This window comes from Catharus ustulatus, chromosome 1, assembly GCF_009819885.2.
Source record: "Catharus ustulatus isolate bCatUst1 chromosome 1, bCatUst1.pri.v2, whole genome shotgun sequence".
In the NCBI taxonomy this organism is placed as follows: domain Eukaryota; kingdom Metazoa; phylum Chordata; class Aves; order Passeriformes; family Turdidae; genus Catharus; species Catharus ustulatus.
Window position 1 is genome coordinate 73,465,492 of NC_046221.1, and position 26,999 is coordinate 73,492,490.

Consider the following 26,999-nt stretch of genomic DNA (forward strand, 5'->3'; position numbering starts at 1 on the left):
CACAGTGACAACAGCCCTGGCTCCATCTGACTCCAGCTTACAGAGCAGATGAGACAATGATGGGGTGCATCAATCATTACCACTCATTCGGGTATCACTGAAATTGAGCCAGTAAAGGTCTTTGCAGCCAAGTCCTTCTCAGACAGGATGGCCTCACATTAATTAGTGTATTTTTCATTTTTCTGGCCACTATCCTTGTGTCAAAATATCCTGTGCATATCAGTAAGCACCCCCAGAGATCTGCAGGGTCTTGCCTCCCATTATTTTTGATCCAAGTTAGTCTCCCCAGTACCCTCAAAGATATGGGCCAAAGACCCCAGTTAACCCTCTGGCATTAAAATGCATTGGAAACCATTAAAGGTCTTTCAAGGAACTACTGAATTATTGTGACTAAAGGCTTCTCATGGGTTGTTAAGAATCAAAACAGAACTCCCGTCTGTTCACAATAACCAGTGCTCTGATGTTGAAAGTATGCATATTAGGGGTTGTTGCATGTTCTCATTTAGAGGTCTCTTTCCAGTTTCTTTCAGACCTGAGGCATCAAGAGGATTTCTCAAGTGAAACGCTGCCATCTTTTGAGGATACATAATTGAATTCTGCATGTATCCTGACCACCTAGTAACATAGTCCTTACTGGGAGCTGTCATCATGTAACTCAGAAGGACAATCCAGACATGCACTTTGTTGGGTTTTTTTCCTTATTTTGATTTTGTGGCCTAAGTGAATCTGCTTATTTCCATTCTTATAATTTATTGGAAGTCGGGCGTGAACACTGATGCTGCCAATGAACACACAGACTGACACTAGAGGTATTGTACATTTGACACAGGTTTTATAGTGCTTTATTCTGAACAGTAATTAGGTAAACAAGTACTGAACATATGCAGCAGGCAGTCTTTAGATAGAAATGAAATCTGATTGCCATAATCTCATATGGAATTTGAAAACTAGTAATTATAATGTTAATTTCACTCAAGTTGAAGTCCTTATTTCTTTCTTATGCTTTAGACATTAAGTAATTGTAGTTTCCTTAATGCCAAATCTAGAGCTAGAAATGGCAGATAATCTGTGCATGAAAAGTGTGGCACTTCCAGTATTAATCCAACTGTGTCCTATCCTTGATTTGCATAATGCTCTTTTCCTTAGGATATATACAACAAGGTTCCTCATAGCTGCAGTGAACTTGTCCCATCTTCCATGTCTGAAGGGAATGAGTCAAAAAAGCCCACACAGCAGAGTTCAATCTCCCCAGTCTGGGAACTTCATGCTGAAGAGTCTTCTGGGGACACACTATCCCCATGATTTTTGCCTCTGGTGTCCATAGGCCTCAGTGCAGCTGCTGTTTCACAGATGCAAATTCTGATACCAACCTGAACTGTTGTAGCTATGCTGCAGAACTTGTGCACTGCTTCACTGGGTGCTGGCAGGGTCTGGTAGGGCACCCTGGACCAGCAGAGTGTGACCAGGTACAGGGGGAGAGCTATCATACCATATGTCCACATTTCCCCTTTCAGGCACTAGGAATCCAGAGAGTGAGTCACGAGGGAGAGAGGTTTCACTAGTGAGCAGGAATGCAGCTCTTCCTCCTAGAGCCCCTTCCAGCTACTGGGCTATCTTAAATCAGGCTCTCAGTTCACTTCATCTGGGGGAAAAAGTGTCACACAGGAACAAAATGTTCTTGTTGCTGAAGCTGGGATACTTCTCAATAAAATACGGTGTGCTCTTCACAGTGGAAATTATTCCGCTAAAGGGGGAGAAACAAAAGGAGAGAAACTAGTTCTGCTGCATATGTAGAGTACATTGTATTACTCAGCCAATATATGAACCTCTTAGATTTCCTTTCAAAGATGATTAGTCAGGAAGAAAAGCTTGACAGGAGTGTGTACCACCACAAACGTAATTGTGCTTTTTTGTAATGAACATGCTCTGCTTAAGGAGAACAGAATCGGCCTGAAAGAATCACATTGCGAGTTTTGTTGTGTCTAAACAAAAAGATAAATGGATGGTCAGCTTTAAATTCATCTTTGTGTTGCAGAATCCGATATCCTGGTACCTCTCGGGAGTCACCACCTTGCTCATTTACTTCCAAGGAGACTTTATGGATGATCTTTGACACAACCACACCTTTTGTCTCACACATCTCAGAGAAATCTGATGCACTTTCATCGAAGATATTTGTCATTCCCAGGCTTTCCAGAAGTGGCTTCAGGTCATAGTCACCTTCCACACTAAACTTTGGAAGAAATACATTCACTTTGGTGTTGGCCATCATGCTGGGATTTGTCCACTGTAATAATGTCTCAGGGGTCAGTGCCTTTTCCAGCTGAAAACATAAACGAACAAAGGAGATTAGTGAGCAGTCCAAGAAAAGTGAAAGGAACAAAAATAGACCATTCCTGAACTTCTCACTCCTAATCAAGCCTCCTAAATAATAAAGTCCAAAGGCAATTTTTGTTTTTGAATTCACAACCATAGCATTCAGGCCTAACATACTCTCAGTTATGTTGATTCAAGTATGATTTAATCCATAGGACAGGCCTCTGGAGCAACTCCTCTGCATGTGCATGCTCTGGCAAGCTTTTGATAAGCAATCACCTCAACGGCCATATGAAGGAACCTGAGGAAGGCAGTCCCTACTCAGGTTACCCTGGCCAACTGGCAGAGATCCAAATGTATTTATTCCTGACCCTACAGAATAATGAAAGTGCTGGTATTTGAGACACAAAATCCAAACACAGAGCCTGATCTCAATCAAACATGCAGTTGTTCAAGCAATTTTTTAAACCTAGAAAGGGAGGAGGCAGAATGTGGAGCCACAATAAATTGGTATCAGGAAAGGCCTCACTTGCATTTTACGATAGGTGTGTTCTGTAATTTACTCCAACATATAAAAGCTGTAATCTTACAGCTGCAAAGACAAATTCTTCCCGCCTTTAAAATTTGTGGCCAGTTGCAGCAAATTACAAAGGAGACTTGACTGATCATTAGTCTCTTAATCCTTAAATAACTTTACTATTAATTAATATTATTAATTACTTAGTCCTTAATAAACCTTGAAGAGGGGTGAAAATATGTCATAAAATTTTTATAGAGAAATTACGTACATAAGAAATTGCTGATCTTTAGGAAATGCCTGATTAATTTTCAAATTTATGTGTAATCATAATAAAAAATGGCTGATTTGCAGGCACCTCTGCTCAAAATTAAAACTTGGAGAAATGTAAGACCTTAGTAAAATAAATCATGGACATGTGTCAATTGAAAAAAAAATAAGGATACCAGAAATAAGGGCACGTTCTGCACTTTACACTGTCTTCTGTGCACTCTCTAGAAAAAAGCCTCAATTACAACCTCATACTGGACACAGTGAAAACAATAATGCCACAAATATGAGAGGGGGACCAGAAAAGCAGAATAAGATGGTAAATTCACGGGAAAGTTACTTTTTGTTTCCTTATGCATTGCTTCTAAATAACAAAATACTTCTGTAAACCTATGGCATAATACGGGCTGTGTCCAAGGGAAATATCATAGCAATTCTATTTTTATTCTCTCACCTTCTCCAAGCCAGTGCTCTCATCTTCAATCTCTTTGGGCAGGAGAATGAGCATGCTTATATGTTTGTTAAGGCATGGGAGCTCAAGGATGGCAACATTTAAATCTTTCACATAACCCAGGCAAAATGTAGCTTCCAGATTCATCATCTGAACTGGTTTAGTTTCAGTCTGCAAAACACAGAGGAAATAATCCATCATTCCTTTTAATTCACAGATAAGATGGTGACAGAGGAAAATTTGTAAACTTGCATGGAAGGGATATGCTGGGTTACCACCAGAGAATTTGTTACTTTCATAGGTAATGAAAGCAGCAGTGAGGGACTCTGTTCAGACTTTTTACAGTAGGCAACTTTCCAAAGAAAAGTGGAACAGAATTCTACTTAATACAATAGAAAGTTATGGGGGATGTGCCTTAAAAGAGCAATTTATCTAATATTGCTGGCCCTTCATGACTTTTCACTGGGTGCTACCAACTATGCTGTCTACAGGGCTTTGTAATGCTAGCAAGTGTCAAGCACTGAGCACAGCTCTACAGTGAAAGTCAAGCTGTTCATACCAATAATTGGTGTTTTGGTTCAGGAGTTGAAACAGAATCAGAAGAAATTTCAGGCTTACCTAAATCTCTAAGTCTTTGTTTTTGAATGAAATTAAACAGAACAGAACAAAACAAAACACTTTATTTAACAGGGAAGACTTTAAAACGGTTCTAGCCACATGAAAATATTCAAAATTCGAATTTAGTAGAAAAATGTTACATTAGGGAGAAAATAATCTTGAGATGTTTTGCTTAAAAATTTTAATGTTGATAGTGTGATTTTTAAACTTTTTTAGCTGGAACTTTTGGACAATGAGGTAATTTATTAATATTTTCAGTGAAACTCCAACTTTGCTTATGCATCTCTAGATATGTGTGTGTGTATATTTGGAATATAATGTCTTTATCTCAAAAATTTTGTGCAGCTTTGTATCTTAGCTGTAAGTTGTCTGATTACAATATTCATCACTGGTCACAGACTCCTGAATGCACCAGCCACAGGTGCTGCTGCCAGTTGGACCTCATGGCTAAGCAGGACTGGCATGCAGAGGGTGGCAGTCCTGAGCCTGACTGGAAAGAGGGAGACTGATGGGATGACATCTCTGAAGAGGAAAACACAGGGCCAGGCAGCTAAGGGATGTACTCAAAGAGGTGACACAACTGTACACATTTCACCAGCTCTAGAAATATATGTGCTTCACCTCTGCTGCCTTTTGGATGCAGCCTCTGGTACCTTCCAATCTCCTGGAAAAAGCTACCCATGAAAGTTTGCGTCTCCTTACAGAAAACGGCTGCTTCTGACCACTTGTACTCAGCTCATGTTGTCTAAACATTCTCCCAGGACAGTCTGGGGCCCTTGCACTGTGTAAGATTAGATAGGCTCTAAGAATGCCATGGTAATAAATTTCAAATTTCTCATTTTCTCTTCTTGGGATTTGCTTAGCTCAAAGTTTGCATTTTCATGAGAGGAAACAGTACCTTTTTTTTTTCCCAGAACATACCTTGTTGACTTTAAAAGCACATTCTTTGATCTCTGCCTCGGGGAACTTCTTCATCCAGTTTGTGACAAAATAAGCTGCATTAACTAGAAGGATCTGAGTCTTGTCACTTATACTATCCTCATTCAAAACATTTTCCATTTTTCCTGTGAAAGGTTTAAGATAGTTGTTAATGCAACAGTACATTAGCAATCTATCAATTGCTTTAAGTGAATATGGTAACTTTTCAATAAACTAAACACATTTGTGTCCTGCATCTCACAGATAAAAGATTTTCTTTCTAAAAGAAAATTTCAAAATGGAGCACTTATTTAAAATTGCAGCTTAATTTTTGATGTGGGGTTTGGGATCCAGGCAGATCTTCCAAATGACAAGTTCTGTTGGTTTATATCACACATAATCAAAAGTACATCTCCTGCTTTTGTTGAGTACCTTTAAGAACGTACTGAGTTTTCAGTAAAATTCAATAGGTTTAAGTGAAAAAGCAGTTTATCATTTGGAGAGCAAGACTTGAAGAGAAGTTTCAAATTAGCATCTATTCTTTTCTAAACTGATACATGAGAATAAAATAATGAGATAACGAGAATAAGATAACTAAAAATGCTTCTCTGATTACAGTTAGTATCCAAATACCACTACAGACTTCAAAAGAGGGTGTAAATGTCATGAGCCACTCTCTCTGTTTTAGCCCTATTCAAGCACTGCCATAAATGACCCTGAATTCAGAGCACCGGGAAGGCAAGTCCTGTCTTGGAGCTGCACAGGCAGGGTGAGGTGCTTGCCCTTGGGCACCTGTGCCAGCCTGGGAAGGACCAGACTCGTGCATGGTGTTTCCATATCTGCACCACACGAGGGCAACAGGTGGCAACCAACCCCAGATTTGCCACAAGATGGCAAATGAGAGAACCACATCTGCTTTGTGGCATCCTTGCTGGCAAAAGCAGCTGAGGTATTAATTAACAGCCTGAAACTCAGAGCCCAACAAGTACTTCCCATTACAATGAAGCTTTTAAAGGAATTAGAGGGTTTGATGTTTTGGTTTTACAGGTTGTGATGCTCCACAGCCAGGACCTGTCATTCTCCCATACCATCCTGCAGTCAAATGTGAGCAGCTTTCCCCAAGGCTAATGCAAGGTCAATCTCACATTTCCACCTTCGGAAGTGCTGCAGCAGTGAAGTCAGTGCTGCTAATCCTCATGAATCCAAATAGTAGGCCTAGTCTTTTTTCACAATGTATTTACTTCTAAAGAGTTGTCACAAGGATAAAGATCTTTCTCCAAAGAGGCAAACAGTATCCCCAAGGTTAAGCTGTACCCACCGTCAGTCAGCTCTGAGAGGGATTTGTTGATCTTTTCTCGGGTTTCCTCAGTTTTCTCTTTGAACTCCACTAATTCCAGTTCAGATGGAAAAGGTCTCTTTGTGGAGTTGACAAAGTCCTGAAAGATACAAGTAACCAAAGTCATGCTTGGTTAAGTGCCATTGGATAGTTGAGGAGTTCATTATTATTTGAGGGAAGCTATTAAATGTCTGCAGGAGATAAAAAGGACGTACACCTGCATCCAACACATCACTCCCAAGATCATCTTCAGACCAGTGGTGTTACATCAGCAGTTAATTAACTTTGATATTGCAGGAGTGACCATGTTGCCAGTTTACAAGATAAAACAACCCTCAGTCCAGGCCTAAGCAAGACTGATACAGGGGCCACAGTCTGCTCACAACATCTCCCCTTACCAGGGAAGACACTTCTTGCTCTGAGTCCTGGCCTTTGCTGAAGCAGAGGCTGAACAGCAGATGATCTGATCACAGCATCACTGCAGCATGTTGAGTTTTCTGAAACACCTCTTTTAGGGTGATGTTATCCTTGCTTGGGACTCTAGTCAAAGACAACTTTGGGGGAAAAAAACCAACAGACACAGCATTCTTCACAGTTTCTTGCGAAGTTCAAAAGTTAAAAGGCCAAACACCACTGTCTTCACGTGTGTTGTTTCAATAGTCAAGCTTCTGCCTTCTCAGGCAGATTAAGAAAACTGAAGCTTATGAAGTAATTACTTGGGTGTGTGAACTGGACATACACTTGCACCACCAATTTTTTATACTCATTTTCACTCATACTTGCAATGCAAAGACTTTGATGTGGCATAGGAGTTACGTTGCATTCAAAACCAAGCTTGCTACTGACCTAAAGCATATTAATGAAAGAATTAAAAGTGTTGTAAGAGTTGCACAGCTTGGGGTCAAGCAGTAGACTCATCCATCCTCCCACAAACCTTTATGCCAGCAGAAAACATGCTGTTTATCATTTGTGTCCAGTCAACCAACAGCCAAAATTACAAGAATTAATTTTAAGTAACATTGCAGTCTGACATCATAGTCCATCAAAATGACGGCCAGGCAATTCATAACACCAGGGTTTTCCTGCACTACTTACTGTGGTGGGATTGAGAGACTTGTCTACAAAGAGCCGTTTGACCATTTTCAGTGCAAAGAAAGAGCTGAGTTTGGAAACATCTGAAGTTATTGTTTGAAACCCGAAAGAAACATCTTTGACGTCTTGTAAATGGAGAACCTGTTAAATGAACATGATAAAACATTGAGCATATTTTTATTATTATTATCTAAACATTACTAACAGCTAAGCAAAAAATAATGTTAATTCGTGACCAGAGCTGTTGCTTTTTGTATTTCAGCTAATGTCAGTGCCTCTCACTGTTGTACTCAAAAATCATTTATGTATTTGACATGCTCACATAAATCTAAAAACCTGATCCTACCAGAACTTTCACTAAATACATTTCTTTCCTATAAGCAATCCAAAGAAACCAATAGAGCTGCTCATGCTGGTGATGTGACTTAGCCAATAAAAACACCATAGGATGGAGTCATAATGTTTTTGCCAAACTTACATTTGCACCCAAAATCCTGAAGCTTTTAAAACAGATACATGAGGGTCCCAGATAATCTTCTTTCTAGAACTGGGCTACACCTTTAAAAATGCTTGACAGATCATCAAGTTTTCTGACTGCTGTGACTAATACATGACATCACATGACATTTCAGCAAAAAACTGATCAGATAAAGATAACTGTGTTAGGTTTTGTAGACAGTGTAACAGTGGGTAGGGCTGCTGACCCACACATGGCCACCTCCAAGCTCCTGGGAATGACAAGTCCGGTTCTAGGAAATACTGGGGTAATGATGCCTTTGTTTGAAAAGGACCCTATAAAAATGAATTAAACGTTTAATGCTTACTTATTACAGGATCTTTGATGGTGGTTGTTTCATTACAGGAAGCCTCTCCAACCCTCCTCACCTGCCTCAAATTCCCTTATGAGGCATAGCAAGCACTTGTGACCTTCTTTTCCTTTTGTACATCACTACTGCTCTTTCTGCCAGAACACATCATGTCTTCACAGACAAAATTGCTGCTCTGCCTTAGTCACCCTTCCACATCCTCCACTATCCTAGGTAAGTGGGAGCAAAATGCAATAAACTCCCAACACAGCAGCAGCACAACTGTCATAGCCAAACTCCAAGTCCATTTCCTTAGAAACAACTATCTCAACTTTTTTTCATTTTCCTCCAACAGTTTTATTTCTTTGCATGCTAAGTGCAGGAAGCTTCTATGCCTGGGAACTAGGTTGGAGGACAAAGCTACTGTAGCTTCTCTACCTGGGAGAAGTTTTGGCACAAGTTTGTTGACTGATGTTGCAGAGTACAGATGCCAATCTGGCTCCTTTTGCATCTAGTATTTAAAAGCCAAGCACAAACTCAGAAGCAGGCAGAAGCTAGAATAGACATGGAAAATAGGAAATATTACACTTAAAAGCATACCAAGCTCTCCTTAGCATCTGTAGTCAGCACTTTTTAAATACCCCTAGAGAAATATGAAACACAAGTGCACTTGTGTAACAGAGCTCCACTTGTGGATGTGCAGGTTAACTTGTTATTATGGAATGCTTCAAAGCAAATTGCAGACACAAGTGAAAACAAAATAAAGGCAGGGTAACATTTTTAACTTTCCCTTTAGAAAGACAACACTTGAATTTTGAAATGGTGAGGGAGCTTCAGGGTACCATTTAAATATATATATATATATATATATATATATATATATATATTTTTTTTTTTTTTTTTAAGTACTGTTTGGAAAAATGTGCAGTGCTTACAAGATCCATCCCTGAAAGTCTTCAAGGCCAGTCTAGGGAGGGTCTGGAGCAACCTGATCTAGTGGAAGATATCCCAGTGTGTGGCAAGGGGATTTAAGGTCCTTTCCCACAGAAACCATTCTATGATTCTATGATTTTCATGAACCTATTGCTGTGCAGCCCTGTTAACAGCACAAGACTCCCTGTAATCTGTGGCATAAAAAGGGGCACAGAAGGCTGTGCTCGGGGGTACTTTCAGTGAATGAGAAACTACATGGAGGAATTTCCAAAGGAGGGAAAATACATTCAAATATGTAGAGAGTCTTTCAGAGCCAGGTGATAATCAGCATACAAATGCATACTTAATTTGCATTTCATGCACCTTTAGGAAACTGCAGAAACCATGGAGACCCTCACTGGGATAAAAAGGATCCAGCTCAATCTCTGCTTACACAGAGGCAGCAGACAAGGCTGGAGGGCTGACTCCCTGCACCACAGGGTTAGCTCCATAAACTGATTGAATCATGACTGCGATGCTGGAAACCCCTTGAACATCATGAGCTGCTTGTAAGACGAAACATGGACAAAATTGTGCCCCTTCTACTGCATCCACCTCCTCTTCACAGTATTGTGGGAGAAAGGGGGAAAAGTCAGTGACAGGGCTGCTACACATACTTGCTGCTGACAGCAATGGCAAAATCATTTTCAACTCTATAAAGCTTAAGCATTCTTGAATAATGAAAAAACAGTTATCCAGATAATGCAGGGATCTGAACAGTGACTCATAGCTACAAACACTACGCTAAAAGGAGACAAGGCTTTAATGCATCTGTAAGGACTCTGCTATGTCCACTTCCACCTTAGCCATGCCCAAAAAGGTTTTTCTTTAAGACACAGTTTCAGCCTTTTGTTGTACAAAATGGAGTGTGGAACCATTCAAGAAATTTGGATGGATGATTTGAAGGCTGTCTTACAAGGGAACCAGACATCCAGGAGAACGTTAACAAGAGTTAATAAGAAAGACACCTACAACAGCCATATAATTTTGCAGCCACAGAACAGGTTGCTGACAGCTTACCTGTTTCATCTGGTCCGCAGTATCACCTTTCGTAGCTTTATATGCCAGAGCCAGAGACGTTGAAGTACACAGTGGGGAAAAAATAATGTTGGCTGTTTTGTCCTTCTCACATAACTTTTTGAACATATCAACTGCAAAGGCAGTGTTTGCTAGTTGGAGAGCGTCCATTGTCATCCTGAAATGGAAAAAGGAGAAGAGAGATGACTCAGATTGTAATTCTAATTCCTGCTGTGGTGGGGCTGGGTCAGAGCACTGAAAGAGGCTGGGAGAGGAGAGGAGAGGAGAGGAGAGGAGAGGAGAGGAGAGGAGAGGAGAGGAGAGGAGAGGAGAGGAGAGGAGAGGAGAGGAGAGGAGAGGAGAGGAGAGGAGAGGAGAGGAGAGGAGAGGAGAGGAGAGGAGAGGAGAGGAGAGGAGAGGAGAGGAGAGGAGAGGAGAGGAGAGGAGAGGAGAGGAGAGGAGAGGAGAGGAGAGGAGAGGAGAGGAGAGGAGAGGAGAGGAGAGGAGAGGAGAGGAGAGGAGAGGAGAGGAGAGGAGAGGAGATGTTCAGTAATAGCCTGCACACACTGAGTCAAATTGGATCACATATGAATTTAATCTGTTTTTAATTGATACTCTTGAAATGTGCCAACTCAGAAGGTAATTCACCGATGCTCCGGGCTCTCCTGGTTCCCAGACACGTCTTTAATGGTCTCAGAACTTCTCTATCTCTTGCTTCATTGCTAATCATCCTTTAGCCCTTTAGCTTTGGTACATGTCCATGCTCTCAGGGTTGATTCCCCATTATCCCTGGCCTTGCTAGAAGTCTCCAGAAAGGTGTCTGGTTCTACACATTGAGATTATTTTAGAAACATAATGGAGGCATTCTAAAAAACACCTCTGTGTGCCCACCCATCACTTACACTGTTTTAAGTCAAAGGTTTTCCTAGCCACTCTCAGTAACTGCAGTTGTCACAGGGCTGTTACATGACCTGTGCAGTCAGGAAAGGCATGGCACAGTTGCTGCTGTCCATGCTCTGGGAAAGCCAGAGACTATTCCCATCTTCCATGCTGCTTTCACATATCGAAAGCTGCACTCTAGTATAAGCACATTTGTGTAGATTCAAGCCAAGAAGGGTGAACTCCAGAATTCCAGTCAATAGCACAAGTCTGGCTTTAGACCAGCAATCTCACAGAAGATTACCTCTTTGGAATAGTGAATTTGACACTTACTATGGCCCCAATACCATGTATCCGTAAAAAAAAAGGAAACTGTTAAAACTGGTGCTAAACAGCTCCATCAAAGCTATTGATAGAAAGAGAAAGGAAATGGAAATTTTTGCATGCATTATGCTGCCCAAATGTAGCTGAACATCTGACACCATTGTACAGAGACACTCTAGAGCAGCTGTGGTACTTGACAGTAGTAATGACTTCCAAATAATTTGTGATAGTTATAAATTTTTATAACTATTTTTTGTGGGAGTAACAGAATGGGCACATAATTTGCCTACAACACTTTGCAGAGAAAACACTTTGATTTACTTGTAAGACCTGTCTGACTACAGAAGGCCTTTTACAAAATAAATGGCTTTATTTTTATTTTAATTAACTTATACATGTTCTTGGATCTACTCGGTAAGGCTATTGTTTTACTTGACAACTAGTTTGTTTTGGGCTAAAAGATGCAGTATTAAAGGTGAGTGAAACGCACTGCATTAAATCAAGTTAAAAAAAAAAGATATACTGGCATTAAACCAAGGTTTTTTAAGTCAGCATTTGAAAAGCACACCTAACCAGCCCTGCACCCTTGCAAAATGTTCTGACTGTTGGCATTAGCAACAAACTGTTTGCTAACAAATCCCCTCCCACCGAGAAGGAAAAAAGAAAAAAAAAAAAGGAAAAAAAAAATGGAAAAAAAGAAGAGAATTTGTCCAAACTCTTAACATATTTCACTGGAGAAACTTATCCCCATAAGAAAATACAGAGGAGTATGCTTTGCAACATCCAGAGGTTTTGTCAGACTCCAAATTCAGAACGGGTCTGGCTGGACTTGTCTCTCCACCAGTACTCTGGCAGTCTCTGGCAGCTGGTAAAGAGAAATTTTCCATGAGAGATTCCATTTTACAGCATCAGCAAGCATGGAGCTGATGTCACGAGGAGGTTCAGGAAACATCTCAGGGATCTTAGGGGTGTAAAGAGAGCACCAAGTGCCAGCCTAGCACTGCAACCATTCGCCTTGTTTACGTAGACACAATTTCTCAGGCATGAAAGCAGCTGATTACCAGAAAGGCCGAGCTTGCCAGCAGCCATGGGCTCAGCACACACCTTAAGGGAGGAGAGCTTTAGGCAGGACAGTGGCAAAAGACAGAACAAGTTTGAAGGACTGAGACTGCTGATGAGGGAGTAACTTGGAAAAACGGGGCAAAGAAGCAAACATAGAATCATTCCTTAAAATGCCTCCCTGCAATTGCTCATCACAGATGTGCTCTTTTGTGCCTGAGCATGTCTTAAATAAATTCCTCTGCATCGGCTACCTACCTTATCTTTTCCATTAACTCAACCATTCCCACACGAACACACAATACACTCTTATACTGTGTCTGCTTCTCAATCTGTCTCTCTCTCTGCCCCACCCCACACCACCCCCCAAAACTGAAGATTTGGGACAAGTACTAACTACACAGGTATTTCTTACTGAGGAACTGGTGGAAAATTACCCAGGGAACCAAGAATGCGTCATTCAGTAAACATCTACCACCCTCAAAAAGACAAATAATACAAAAAATCTCATGAGTCATGCAGTACACCCAGAAAAAAATTAATTTGTTAATGGAGTACAATATTTAGTATTAGCTGGCATGATATTATTCTCTTCAGGCCTCTGGATCTTTCTTACAGGCTGAAGATCAATATGAAATCATAACAAATTAAAAATACCCCTTGTTGCTTTCTGGCTTAATGTTGACTTTGAGATGTTCATGCACTACCTGTGTTTCACTACCTTGGATTGCAAGACATTCAGAGTAAGAAAATAAAAGATGAAATTTTACATAATTGAATTAAATTCTTCTTCCTTATGCCAGTTAAAAGCTGTACAATGGCTTAAAAGCTCCTCTGACCTCATGAGTAACTCTGATACTATTCATGTTGGATCATTTTTTATGGAGTTTCAGTGTTTCTCTTCAGTGAGAAAAAACAGCAGGTATTTCATAGCGAGCTGTTTATGTACCTTTGTTCATCCAGTAACTGCTGATCCTCTCAAAGATTCTTTGGAAGAGAGTGAGACTGTTTCTGGTAGTGGCAAAGCTCTTCATTCTAATTTCTTCATTTTAATGCTACTATTTAAATAAGGATCATGCAAGGCATTTTGTTGCGGGAAAAAAGCTCAGTCACACCCTTGACCTTGAATTATTGGCTGGATAGCAAAGAATAATCTCTATTCCACCATATTTTTCAACTGGTCAGGTTTTTTTTATTTATTTTCCATTTATTAATGACTATTAATTATATTATATTACAGCATTCATATTACTGAAAAGAATTTACAGTATTAAATATTTTAAAAATCTTAAATCTCTTTAATGCCTTGAGCACCCCAAGCCTTGCAAGTCCAGTAAAGCTAGTTCCAGACAAGTGAGAAGGGTTGAGGCTCCCAGTGAGAGGAAAGCCCATTAACTGGCCATTAACAGTCTCAGAAATCAGACGTAGCTCCTGAGTCAGTAATCACAGGGAACCCTCAAACAGGGAGGAGTCAAAAAACTGAAAATGAAATTTTAGAAAGGCCTGCTGCATGGATTCTTATTGAGTCCCTCCTTTCCCAGGAAAGCAGAGTGTCAGCATTTTCAGAAAGGCCCGCAGCACTCGGGCATCTTCTAAGAACTTGGAGCTTGCAATGCACCCAACTTTATTTAAAACTGTGACTGTCACAGAGTGAAAGCAACATTTTCAGATACTGAAGGGACCTGAAAGGCTATGGAACCAGTTCATAAAATCCTGATTTAAACTTGTTTATTGGTGTAAGAGACCATTTTTGCTTCGTCACTCCTGGATTCAACAACAACTATACCAACCCCCCCCGCCAAAAAAAAAAAAACACAAAAAAAAAAAAACAAAAAACAACCCCAAAAAACAAAAAAACCCCCAAAAAAACAAACAAACAAAAAAAAAACAAAAAAAAACCAAAAACAGCAGGGAGGCTTTGTTTACTATATGCTCACTAAGGGAAAATATAAATGTAACTTATATTTAAAAATATAATCATAAGAATAGCAATATCTGTGTGCCAATGTCTGCCAAGTCAAGTTAGTTGTATAGTAGGGATAGTCTGATAAAGCAGAACCAAGTATTTATTTTATTCTTGTCTGGGTTAAGCAGTCTTTCCAGGAGAAAACACGTGTGGCAGATAAAGCATAGACAATGCTGGCCATCCTGGGGGGTATATTGGTTTTGTACCTCAGGAGGTGTGACTGCCAGTGCTGTAGTCTCTCCAGTCCAAACACAATTCCAAGAGGATGAATTATAGAAAACAACACGTATGCAAATTTCACAAGTGAGGCATTAATATTGAAACTAGATCAAGAGTTTAACATGACCCCACTTCAGCTCTTACTCAGCATACAGTATACAAAGGAAATAAAAGATTTCTGTGAGCCTTTACTTCTTCTACAAAAATGACAACTCTCCACCTGGAAAACTTCCTGGATAAAAAAACCAAGGACACAATTTCACCCAACAGACATTGAGGAATGCAAGCCATCAGACTGATGTGGGACCAGAACATCTCATATGGTTGAGGAAAAAGCACTGTCAGCAATGGAAAAGGGAAAGTCACTCCAGGAAAGAAAGGGAAACAAGTCGCTGCAATATGCTTTGTTGCACTTCAATAGCCAATGAACTCTTTGAAACAAAATGGTCACACTGAAAATAAATTTGTAATTGCTAGGCCTAAGCTCCTGTCCTTCACTTTAAACAAGTGTGGATTAGTCACTCTGTTAATAACTCGGAGCAAACAGAGCAGAGCACACACACCTCTGCAGAAAACGAGAGGACTATTCCTCTCTAAAAGAGGCTTACAAACCAACCTAAATCCTACTTTGGCACATGGAGGGTTTTCATGGCATCATACACAACCTGCTTTTTCTGATATGGGAATAGCCATTTGCAATAAACCACCATATTTTAATAATTCCTAATACAATTGCTATCTCACCTGCCAGATCTTATTCACTGCTCCAGAGAATCTGAAAAATTTTTGAAAAAAAAGAAATGAAATCTAGCATAGAAATTGCAGCAGTTTTGGAATTAAACCAAAACACTGTCATTTGGGAAAGCAAAAAACCTTTTTTAATTCCACATGTACATTTTTTGTACAAATTTCCTTATTCCACTCCCTCGGTGCAATTATGTTTCACAGCCAAGATTTGTTACCTATTAGCTCGGCATAAATTAAATATATCAGAGAAAGAAAAAAGCTGTACTTACTTTGCAAGGCTATAATCCTGGTAAACGAATCAATGAAGTGAGCACAGCACGAAGAACCAGCTGCCCGTGCTGAAACCTTGCTGAGCAGAAGACTCTGTTTCTTGCCTACTAGTTGACACCACTCCCACTTTCCCAACCTCAATTTGTGCACACACACACTCCCTCTCACTCTCGCTTTTTTTTTTTCCCCTCCCTTAATCATTCTTCATGGCAACTCCTACATTGGAGGAGCAAAATGATTCACACCAGAGTTGTCTTTGCCTGCCCAGCCACTGAAGACAACAACAAGCTCTGGCAGGAAAGAGCAGCCCTGCGTGTTGCCTTCAGCTAGCGCAGCACAAAAGGCACCAGACAAGAATGAACGAAGGAAGGAGTGAATGCAGGAGTTGACGAGCATTTAAAAGACCTTCTCAGCAAAACCAGCACTCCAAGAAACTCCAATCGGGATTACCACTATTTGCAGAAAAATTGCAATTGTGAAAAAGAGACCCAGAAGAAAACCAAAACACGTAGTAGTGTGTGGCTGGGCACTTTGCATCTGTATATGCATAAAGACAGTATCTCAACTCTGCCTACGAGGCATATGAGTGTGTTTGGCTGCCTAAAAAGCCCAAGGTCAAACTGGAGTTAATGCTCAAAGGAAAACATCCTGTTGCTGTAAAGCAAAGCTCCCTCCCATAAGCAGCCGGGTCCTCTGCTGGGGAGCAGCCTTCCCTGCTGCCAGCTGTCCCCAGAGGTGGTAGGGGACAGAAAGTCCCACCCCTTCACTTCCAGAATGGGCACCACGGGGTTCATGTAAATACAGCCCACGTTAGTACTGATGAACATGACAGGCTGGGAAAAGAAAGGGACAGGGAGAGAGGCCGGTGCAGCCCACCAGGTCTATTTCTTATCATTTGAAAGACAGATGCAGTCCCTACCAAGAAAGAGGTGTCGTATCCCTGCTCCACGCAACCTCCTGTCTGCACAGCCGAGTTGCCCACTGCAGACAACACCAGCAAGTACCCCTGGGAGGCCATGCTGCCCCTCAGCCCCCATGAGCAAATGGCCCCACACCACAGGCACAGGTTCACACCTCTGTAACCCCAGGTGACCCTGCTTATTTTTAGACTACAAAAAGCACAAGCAAGATAATTGAATTTGCTTTCAGGTTTGAAGTGCTGGTGTTCCCAGCTGCCCAAATGAAAGGGGTAGGACACCAAAGGATGCATTTTCACCAGCATGGTACTTCCTTGGTGACAGTGGGAATTGGGGAGATGGTATCTCCTTCTGGAACTACATGTTTCTGTGTTGCTTTGAGCATAAATCAGGCCACACCACAGCATCCCCATCGGGTCCTACCCATGTTTCCTTCCAAAAGGTTCCTAAGCTCTTACTACCCAAATTATTTTTTTTTTTCTCAGATGCAGATGGAGTTCACCTTCCATCACTGCCAGACAGCGAATTTAAAATTCATATCCTTTTCCATAACTGAATTCATAACAAAGACAGGGTGTGGATATGTTTAGGCAATTAAAATAAGATACAGGCCAGCTGGCTAAACTGTGCCATCTGGGACATCATTGTTATGTATCTAATTAAGCCTTCTGTAAGATAAATGTTTATGAAAATACACAATAATTTTGGCTGCCAGACTCTTCTCAGATGTCTGCAGTTACATCTAAGCCAAGTGTTGCCACCTCTGCAAAGCAAACCTTTTTTCAGACCCAGGTCTAACAAGTACGGTCACTGTGAAGTGGCTCAGGAGCTTTTGGATAAGCTGCAGGGAAGTGGACAACAAGCAGACTGCCTTCACAGAGACAGCACAACTCACCAGATCCATTTCCTTCTTACTGATAGGCAGGAAATACAGATATACATATGTGCCTCAAAGGACTGGACAGTGGAAAAGGGAAAGGGCTGTGCATTGCCAAGATGGATATGTGCAAACATCACTTACACTTCACTGGGTAACTCCCTTGCAATGGTTGAGATCTGGCACCATGTAGGAGTACAGAATCCTTCAGTCTGACCTAGTTAGTGCTAAGAAATTAATTAATTCTGATCAAGGTGCCATGAAACTGGTAATTACTGCTGCAATTGTTATGCTTCAAGTGAAGAAGTGCACTGGCTCCGGTAACTGAGTGACTCACGGGGCAGTTTTGCTTCCCCTAAGAACGGGCAGTTTGGGCTCACTTGTTCTTGGAGGCAGTGTTAAAATAACTGTGACTTCCTCCTAGCTACTTACTCAGATTTATGGGAATTGCTGGTATATAACTGAGTGTTACTTACAGCCCAACAAGAAAGATGTGTAAAAGCAGAAGATGCTAACTTGAAAAGTAAGAAGATGCTGAATCTCAGGTAGTTGAAGTTTGCAAAGGATAAGAAGCGACACAGTTGTCCCTGTGCCCACAAACACTCCTCCTCAGTCTGATTGAATAACAACTTCTTGTATCAGCATCCCCATGTCCTTCATTTACAAAAAAAAAAAAAAAAAAAAAAAACAGAACAAATAATGGGATTTTTCCTTATGAAAAAATAAAGACTATTTTTAAGACCCCTGTGAATCAGACACCTCCTATCAAAAAGTAGGTAAAAAGAATAAGGTAAAAGAATAGGGTAGAAACAATGGAGATGTGACATGGAACACTTTGAATTTTAAAATATGAAGACTTGAACACAAACAAGTTACAGTCTACCGGCAAAGTAATAAATGAGCTACTGTTCTCATTCTTCCAGGTCTCAAGGAAAAATCCAAAGATGTTGCTGGATGCTAGGATTCAGCAGTTACATTTCTGTGCCTGCATCTCTGAACTGGCATGCCAGACACATGAAGGGATGCAACCCACTAGGTGACTCTCCTGTTACTCAGCCTGCCCTCAGTCCTCACTCCCCTGGCTCTCCCTGCCACTCCCTCCTAGAACGCTGTTCCTACATGCTGCTGGAAAGGAAAAATCACCAGCTGCCTTCTCCCCACTCTTCAAGTAGGCTCATTTGTGGAGAAGGAATACTCTTGCTGCTCAATACAGCACGAAGAACTATTTCAGTTATTTCAGAGACTCAAAGCATCCACTGTAGTCCTTATTTTTCCTTTCCCCTAATCACTAACTCTTAGTGCATGTCTGATTGCAATCAAAGCTGGCATATTTAGAAGACCACACAGGAAATCATCTACAAGTGAGACTGAATAATGAATGGAACAAAACTGGTGCACTCTTTCTATGCCTTCAGTCATGAAAGATCTTCTAAACAAGTTACAGCTTTCACAATAAGCTTTGGATCTTGCAAGGAGACCAGCAGTAAGAGGTTATTTGTACACTTTTGTTTTGATTTAGTGGCCTACAGCTTTAACACAATTAGAAATATTCAGAGAGTAAGAAAGACTGTAGTGTCTGTAAACAAGTATACACAGCAGAGCTCTTCACAGTTTTCACATAGCATGGGTCCATATTACTATTTAATAACAGGAATAAGCCATAGCCAAAGTATTTTTCATTTCATAAAAAATGCTAGTAAAAGATCACATCGACCACAAGTTAATTTGAAATTAAAATTACTCTTACAATAACAAAGCATTACTCTATGTTTCCATTGAGAGAGACATAAACTAAGCAGCAACAAACAGCCCATTTTTACTTTCCCTCCCAAGGCATCTTCACCAATATACGGAAAGGATAATCTCACATAGCAACACACTGAACCAACACGTATGGTAGCAAAATAGTTTTTTTCAGACATCTCTGCTGACGTAGAAGTATTACTCACCAGTGGTTACTTCTAATAACAGACAGGAAATCAGTTTCTCATACTTTAATGCCCTTGCTTTTGTGTTGGGTATTTTGGTTTGTTTGTTTTGGGGTTTTTTTTGGTGAGGTTCTTCTGAACTGAGATATATGTTTCATTGAGGAAAAAATTGAAATAGGCAACCAAACAGCTGACAGATTTCAGTGAGAACAAAGTCTTTAATTTGGTGAATTGGAAATGAATGATTCTATGTGCTGAGATAAGGTTGTTGAAGACTTTACTACATACACTAAAGGTGTATGCCTGTTAGCACCAGGCATAATGCTTAGTGTAAATCAACTTAATAAAGACACAGATTTGACTTGACTACTTGGAATATCCTCACAATATAACTAGGAATTTGAAATACAAGGGAAAATTAATATATGTAAACCAGACTAAAAACTCTGATGCATTACTCTGAAACTGTACAAAGATCAACTTCTGTGAAACAAAAGCAGAGAGACAATGCTTTGGACTAACAACTTCTCATTAAAATACCTGTGATCCATTTCTTACATGAAAAAAAACCAACTTTGAATCCATCCCTGTGTGCACTGCTTGTTCAGGGTGCCATCTCATGGGGACAAAGATAATAGTCTTTCTCCTTTGTCACTGGTGCCCATTATTACTGCATCAGCTTCCTTTGCCAGGCTGAAACTAGGATTCAAAATCACCTGCCCTATGTTTATCCCTGAAAAAATGCAAACACACTCACATTTTTCATGTTTTCTCAGTATTTTTTCAATTTAGTATTAGTATTTTTTTCAATTTTATTTTCAAATGTTTGAAGTGTCACTCTCCAGTATTGTTTTGTTAAAATCACTTTACCACAGGAGTGCTGTTATTAGGAAAGTTTTCCCTACATAGCCACCATTTCTTGTGCTTGATTATAGATTTGTGGAAGACCTCACCAGTGAATTATTGGCAGCATAATAATCCATTTGTAAATTCCAAACTGAGCATAGGAGCAATTTTAGAATTATCTGCCTTCAAGTAGCAAAATAAAATTCGTATGTGGATAAGATTGCTATTAATGTGGAAACTCTAAAGAGGGAGGAGATCACATTGACGTAAGGCTAATTAGCAGAAATATCTTTCCCAAAAGAAATAAAACTAACAAGCAACTCCTTCTCTCAGACACTAAACTAATTTTAATTCAAGATTCAACAGATTCTGGAAGGGATTACATGACCTTCATTGCTTACCATAGCAGACCTGGACTCTCTGACACGCAGTTTCTCTTCCCGCTCTTTTTTTTGTAGTACTCCCTTAAGTGCCTCCTTATCAGTATAGAGGGAGGGGGAATACAACTTAGGGAACTTTTCCCCCCTTTTTTAATCCATTATCATCTGGAGGTGAGTCACTTTCCTCCGTAACCCAAGTAGTTAACTCTGTGTGATTAATCTGGGTGAAGAAACAATGTTTTCCCAGGCTTGCTTAGTGCAGGTTCACAGTCTGAATTTATGCACAGTAAAGGAAAATAAAAGCTTGGCATTAATATTTGCTGAATATTTCACTAGAAATGGGTGTGATTGCACAGGTTGAATTTACTCTTCCTGTGTCTTTTCAGGGTAAGATGAAGGTCTTTTTTATCCCTGTGTGCAGCTAAGGTGAGGGGTGAACATGTTAATTCTTCTCCATGCAAAAGGCAACCAAACCACCGTGTGGATTCTTACACATGGCTTGGAGAAACACACCCTGCACATTGTCTGTGTGATCAGTAAATTATAGAAGTTATACCTGCAAACCTATCTTGACTCTTGGCTTTAAAATTAACAAATAAAGGGGCAAACTCCAGCTAACATAAAATGCAAACCTAGCGCCCATGACAGTGAGGTAGCTATTCCCATAGTTAGTTGATTCAGCTCCTATGACTACTGACACAGGACTGCAACACTTGCATCACAAAACATGTAGAAAAGAATATTATATTAGCCCATGATAGGAAAAGTATAAAAATGCTGTAAATTGTGGGACTTAGTTATATATTTTATGAAAGTTATTCTAGGATTTCATAATAGAATTCTTCCTTCTTTCTTTCCCACTTACATTTACACAGGCAATAGGTAGCCCACTGAAAACTAGTTTTCCTCAGTTCTTCTGAGATCTAATGGTCCCATTCGTCTCTATGGAAAAACTTCAGAGGATACTGCATGTATATTACAAGCTAATAAGCCTACTAGCACAATAACATTAACATTTATAGAACAGGAGTAGGGCATTAAATTTAATAATACAAAAATGTAATAAGGTAAGACGTTATTACTTGTGGTAATGCAAACACTTCCCTATTTGTATATGTAAGGCCAACATTCAAAGTCAACTGCAAATGTTGCTACTGACTTCAGTGGGTTTTGGATGAAAAAGGGCAACAGACTTCCTAGAGACAATTGTGTTGAAAGGTGTGGAGAATGCATTGTACATGTGGAAGCATTACAGACAGGTTATGGTAGAATAATAGCTTGGTTCCAAGAGCTTCCTGCTTAAAATGAAAATTATTCTGCTAAGAGTGGCTCGGATCAAGCGAAAGATAAATGACCTCTCTAACCCCTCAATTCAGTTTTTGCTCCTTTCCATACAAAGCCTAATTAAAAGGCTTAGGGATTAATAAACAGGGATCCAGTAGGGAAATTCTACCCCAGAAATCTAGTGCAGACTACACTGCAGTAGCTCACAGCTAGTCTAGTCTCAGACTAGCTCTCTTTCCCTTTAACACCTTAATCATTCAGACCACAAACCATTCAGTTATGATGGAAACACTGCTCTCTACAGTCACACAGGCAAAAAGCCACTTTGAATTTAGCATTATTATAAAGTCTGGAAGCATCAGAGGCAGACCATCACTTTTAAAACTTACTCATGCAGATAAATCTCTGTTTTGCAACAGCCAAACTCAGTTATTCTGCTGTATATTGGAATGGCAAAAGTTATTCCCCTGTCATCTGTTTAGAGAAGTCTGGAAATACTTTAAAAAGCACCTACTGGAGCAGAGCTACTTTTATGCTTCTCACTGCCTAACACAATTCAGATTTCTGGTACTCTGGCAACAGTAAACACTACAGGTTTTCTATTGCACAGGAGATTCATGGAAAGAAAATCTGGGTCAACTCACAGATTTGAATCTTTTTTAAGACAGTGAGACACATGCTGTGATAACCAGCTGGCTTGAACTCTTTCATAACACAGGTTGTAGAACCTGATCTACCAATTTTATGAGGTTCATGATTTCTCTTTGGGTTACAGCATATATTTTTGAAAAATCTGGCAATGATTAAAACAGACCCCCAGGTGATGAGAGGATCCACAATATCCTTAGGAGTTGTTCCAATGATTCTAAAGGTCATCAAAATTTTAAATGAAGGCTGTATGAAACAATCTAAAGTGCACAGTCCAAACTTGAACATTTCTAAACTCAAAGAAACATTGGCTGGGGAGCACTTTTTAAAGTTTTAACCATAAAAACTCTGAGGTGAATAGGGCTATATAAGGCTGTTAAGTCTTGTGACTATGAAAACGTTTCAAAAAGAAATGCTGCTGCACCAAATTCAACAATGCATTGCCCCAAATCCCTGAACTCATATATGTGTAAAAGGGTTGGAAGTTTCCAGCTGGCAAAATTGTGTATTTTAAATGAAAATGAGTCAACCAATACAGCCCTGAGGCCCCATCTGCTCAACTGTACAAAAAGTCATAATTAAAGAGATTTTATTCCATTCAATCTCAATGAGTTATCAAGACCTAACAGATGAAATGCTGCGCAGAAAAGTCCTAGGTGAAATGTTTGTCCTTGGTCTCTATACAGAATGCCCATGAGTGTCCCTGTCTGCTGAGTTCAGGATGAGAAAAGTCTCAGAAATCTGCAGACTTATGCTTGTAGAGGGCAAATATTGCCTTTGAAAATAACACATGCAAAGTTAAAAAAATACTCTTTCAGATTTCATCTTTATTCAATTTCTGCTGGTACTCATGTAACAGTAGGGAAAAAAGTCCTGAAATTCACTATGCTAAATGTCATTCAAAAAACATAGTAGTAGCAGTGGACTGCATATTTCATAGCTTAAGAAAATAAGCTGTATTTTTATTTCTATGCTCTGTCAAAAGGTCAAATGAACAGTTTCAAAATGTGTCCTGAGTTATACGTGCAATCATTTTCTTAGGCTGTTTTCATGTTGTGCTAGATTAATCTCACTATGAACTACAGGAATATACATCCTAAGTCATTCCATTCCCTAGAATATGCTAACTTTAGAACTATAGAAGACAATACATTTTGTACATATGCACACCTGATTTGAAATCACCATGTCTTCAAGCATTTACATATTTTGAATTTCTATATTTAAAAACGAAACCAAAAGGAGAGTGAAAATTAACATAACTAAGAAATACGAAAGGTTTAGCTCAAAAGTGACAAATCTAAGTTTTCTTTTGCAGGTATGCACAATCAGACCCATTACTGTACTGTGGCAGGAAATATTGTCACCATCCACCTCAGACCCTCAGAGATGGGGTAGAGTTTGAGGACCACGAACTCCTCAAAACCCAGTGCTTCAAGTCTTGCCCCAAAGCTCATTCTTGCCTCTAATGCCGTAAATGAAACATGGCTTTATTTTGTTGTCAGACTTTCTGGTCCTGAATTCAGCTTTAATTCTTTCCCTCCTGGGCTCCATAGCTACACAATACTCTCTGTGCACCCAGAGCACGAGTGCTTTAGGAATAAGAGCTCTTAGGACACAGCTCTCCTCCATAAGGCTGCTTTGGTTCCAGTGCTATTGAAAGTGGTTATGTATGGCAGCCATCCACCTGGGAGTACCACTGCAGCAGGACTCCCACAGGTACTATGTACCAGGCAGAAAGATTCCCAAAGACAGTTAGTGGCTTGAAATGCTCCTGCTTTTCAGCCCAGCATGTTTCCTGGAGCAGAGAAGGGACACAGCTGTCCCACGAGTCCATTGCAGGTCCTGTCCCAAGTGCACAAGCTCGTTGTGTGTACACCAAACTGGATTGAGGTGCCGTAATGGAATTTGGACAACCTGAATTTTACTTGCTAGTTTTGCTACTGGCAGCCTTTTTTACCTAGGTTAGATTGATCAGACTTAACATAATTTCATCAGCTAGGAAAATAGAGGAAAACAGAGGCTCTATTTTCCTGCCTTCTGTGCCTTGTCTGTCTGCACTGTTAAGGTCTCTAAGGCAGTGACTTCCCTTACCTGCAAGGCCCTCATGTCATTTAGCTGATGCCAGTCTCAAACTGATGGTAACATTAGTCATTCCTAGCTACCCCTCAGCTCCCACAGGGGAGGAAAATCATAGATATGACACACCTAGCTGTGCTGTAGCCATGACTAGTTTTATCGAAGGACCCACCTACTCTGGACCCAAGGTGTCCAGGCAACACATAGTATGGGCCTCTTCCTTCCAAACCCAGGCATGGCAGCAGGAAGCATTCCCCACAACAGCTTACTCAGCCTTAGGAAACAAGATCATCAATGCCTGTGCCACGTAATGCCATAGCAATGTGAGTGATAATGCTCAGTAGGTACCCATATTGACATCTTTAATATGTTTTATTTTCATTACACTTGGTTGTACACAATCATTCTTACAACATGGTAACACAGGAACTTCAGCACTGGGATGGATTAGACAATGTGACTGTACTTGTCCCTCAAATTGAAGTAATGCCCTTAACATGACACTTCATTAGCTTCTCAAGAAATAATCTTGATGTCATTACTCAGCATTCATCTAGTCTTTCCTCAGGCAAAACTAGCTGCAAAGTCAAATTATGGCAGGAATATTATATGAGTAAGACTTAAGTAAGGAGTGCAAGATTTAGCCTGTTATCTGTAAATGACAGAGGTGTCTTTTCTGATTTACTTTCTTTAATCACATTTGCAGAAATCAGTTGTTTGTCCTGGAGTTTCAGAAGCCAGTTTAGTGTGACTGGAGAGGCACTCTTGTGAGGTACTTAATGTTTTAGACCTCGGTCTAAAAGCTAAATATAAGATTAAAGAATTAAAAATCATAGGTACAGATGACACAGAAGAGGAACATATCTGAGAATACTCTGTTACACTAATCAGAACAAGAAGGCAAAGCCAAAAAGGAAATGATACCCCATGGAAGCAGCCTGTTTTAAATAAAATGGAGGTTAAAAGTAGCCCAAAGGCTTCATGATGGCATAATCAACCATGAAAGAGTGAAAGGGATGGTTTTACCTCATCCTTTGAAGATGGAATATGAAAGAAATGGATATACAATATTTAACCCAGTTTTCTTGAGCCCCTCCCATCATTGATGCTATGTTTGAATCCTGATGACCACACAGCTATAAGGTTCCTTTAGAAATCATCTCTCCTTTCACTTTGGCCAATTTCAGTTTTCTGTAGTGGCAGTGTCTTTCAGTTCTCTTTACCATCTCATTTCCCAAAGCCTGATTACCTGACTTAATCTTTCCTACATCATGTCTTTACGTATTTGCAGTCAATCCAAAGGAGAACAGCTGTTATTGACCATGTCTAAAAATCAATCAAAGCATCCTCAACTCGAGAGGACACTTACCAAAATAAACTGTCAACCAGATGATTTAATGCAGAGATTCACCACAACCTTCCCTGGTACAGGGGAACTGTGGATGTGTCTTTTTCTCTTGTGCCCAGAGTACATAGCCCATAGAGCATATCAAAAAGGTTCAGCAGACTTTTATTACAAAATAAAATAAAAAAAGTCGCACTGGAATTATTAAGTCAAAGCTGTACTGTCATAACTTGGAGGTACTTGGAAGAATGGGGTTTATTACAGTTAAGTTTGTTAATATTTTATTTTGCCCTAAAGGAATTAATGTACCAGAAGGGAAGATACGGCACTTATTTAGCAGACATTCCTACATCCATACAGCAAGCTGGCTTTCCAGAACTGGTTTGGAATTGGTTGTGTGTTGAATCACTTCCCTCCTCCCCATTAGGCAAGCATTGCACGTCACCTGACCGTCATTACTAACCCACGGGTGAGTGACACTTGCCCATGACTCTGTCATGATTGATGAAACAGGATTGGGCCTGCTTAATCCGGAGACACCTGGACTGAGAGGGGATCTGATTTAATGCATATAAATATCTCCAAGGCAGATGCCAAGAGGATGGTGCCAGGCTCTTTCCGGTGGTGCCCAGCGACAGGACGGGAAGCAGTGGCCATAAACTGGAACACAAGCAGTCACACCTGAACATGTAGAGGAACTTCTTCACATTGAGAGCGGCAGAGCACTGGGACAGGCTGCCCAGGGAGGTGGTGGACTCTCCTGTGCAGACATTCCAAACCCCACCTAGGTGCGTTCCTGCGTCACCTGCTCCAGATGACTCTGCCTTAGCACAGGGGCTGGACTGGATAATCCCCAGCGCCCTTCCAGCCGCACAGACCCCGCCGCTGAGCGCGGACCGGGCACTCCCCGGCCGGGGG

At 40.4% G+C, this 26,999-nt stretch overlaps 1 protein-coding gene across 2 annotated transcripts; it reads right to left on the reverse strand.

Moving 5' to 3' along the window:
- Window positions 1-880: 880 nt before the first annotated feature.
- SERPINB5 (serpin family B member 5) lies at window positions 881-26,989 on the reverse strand. Of its 2 annotated transcripts, none has more exons than XM_033065453.1 (7): window positions 26,763-26,989; window positions 10,317-10,491; window positions 7,522-7,659; window positions 6,409-6,526; window positions 5,094-5,236; window positions 3,558-3,725; window positions 881-2,323 (listed from the first exon to the last, which is right to left on the reverse strand). In XM_033065453.1, exons 1-7 carry the CDS (start codon window positions 26,768-26,770, stop codon window positions 1,931-1,933), a joined length of 1,143 nt encoding a protein of 380 aa, XP_032921344.1. In that variant the 5' UTR covers window positions 26,771-26,989; the 3' UTR covers window positions 881-1,930. The 2 variants fall into 2 exon arrangements, with proteins under 2 accessions (XP_032921344.1, XP_032921345.1); XM_033065454.1 differs by lacking the exon at window positions 26,763-26,989 and adding an exon at window positions 15,777-16,057.
- Window positions 26,990-26,999: the final 10 nt, after the last annotated feature.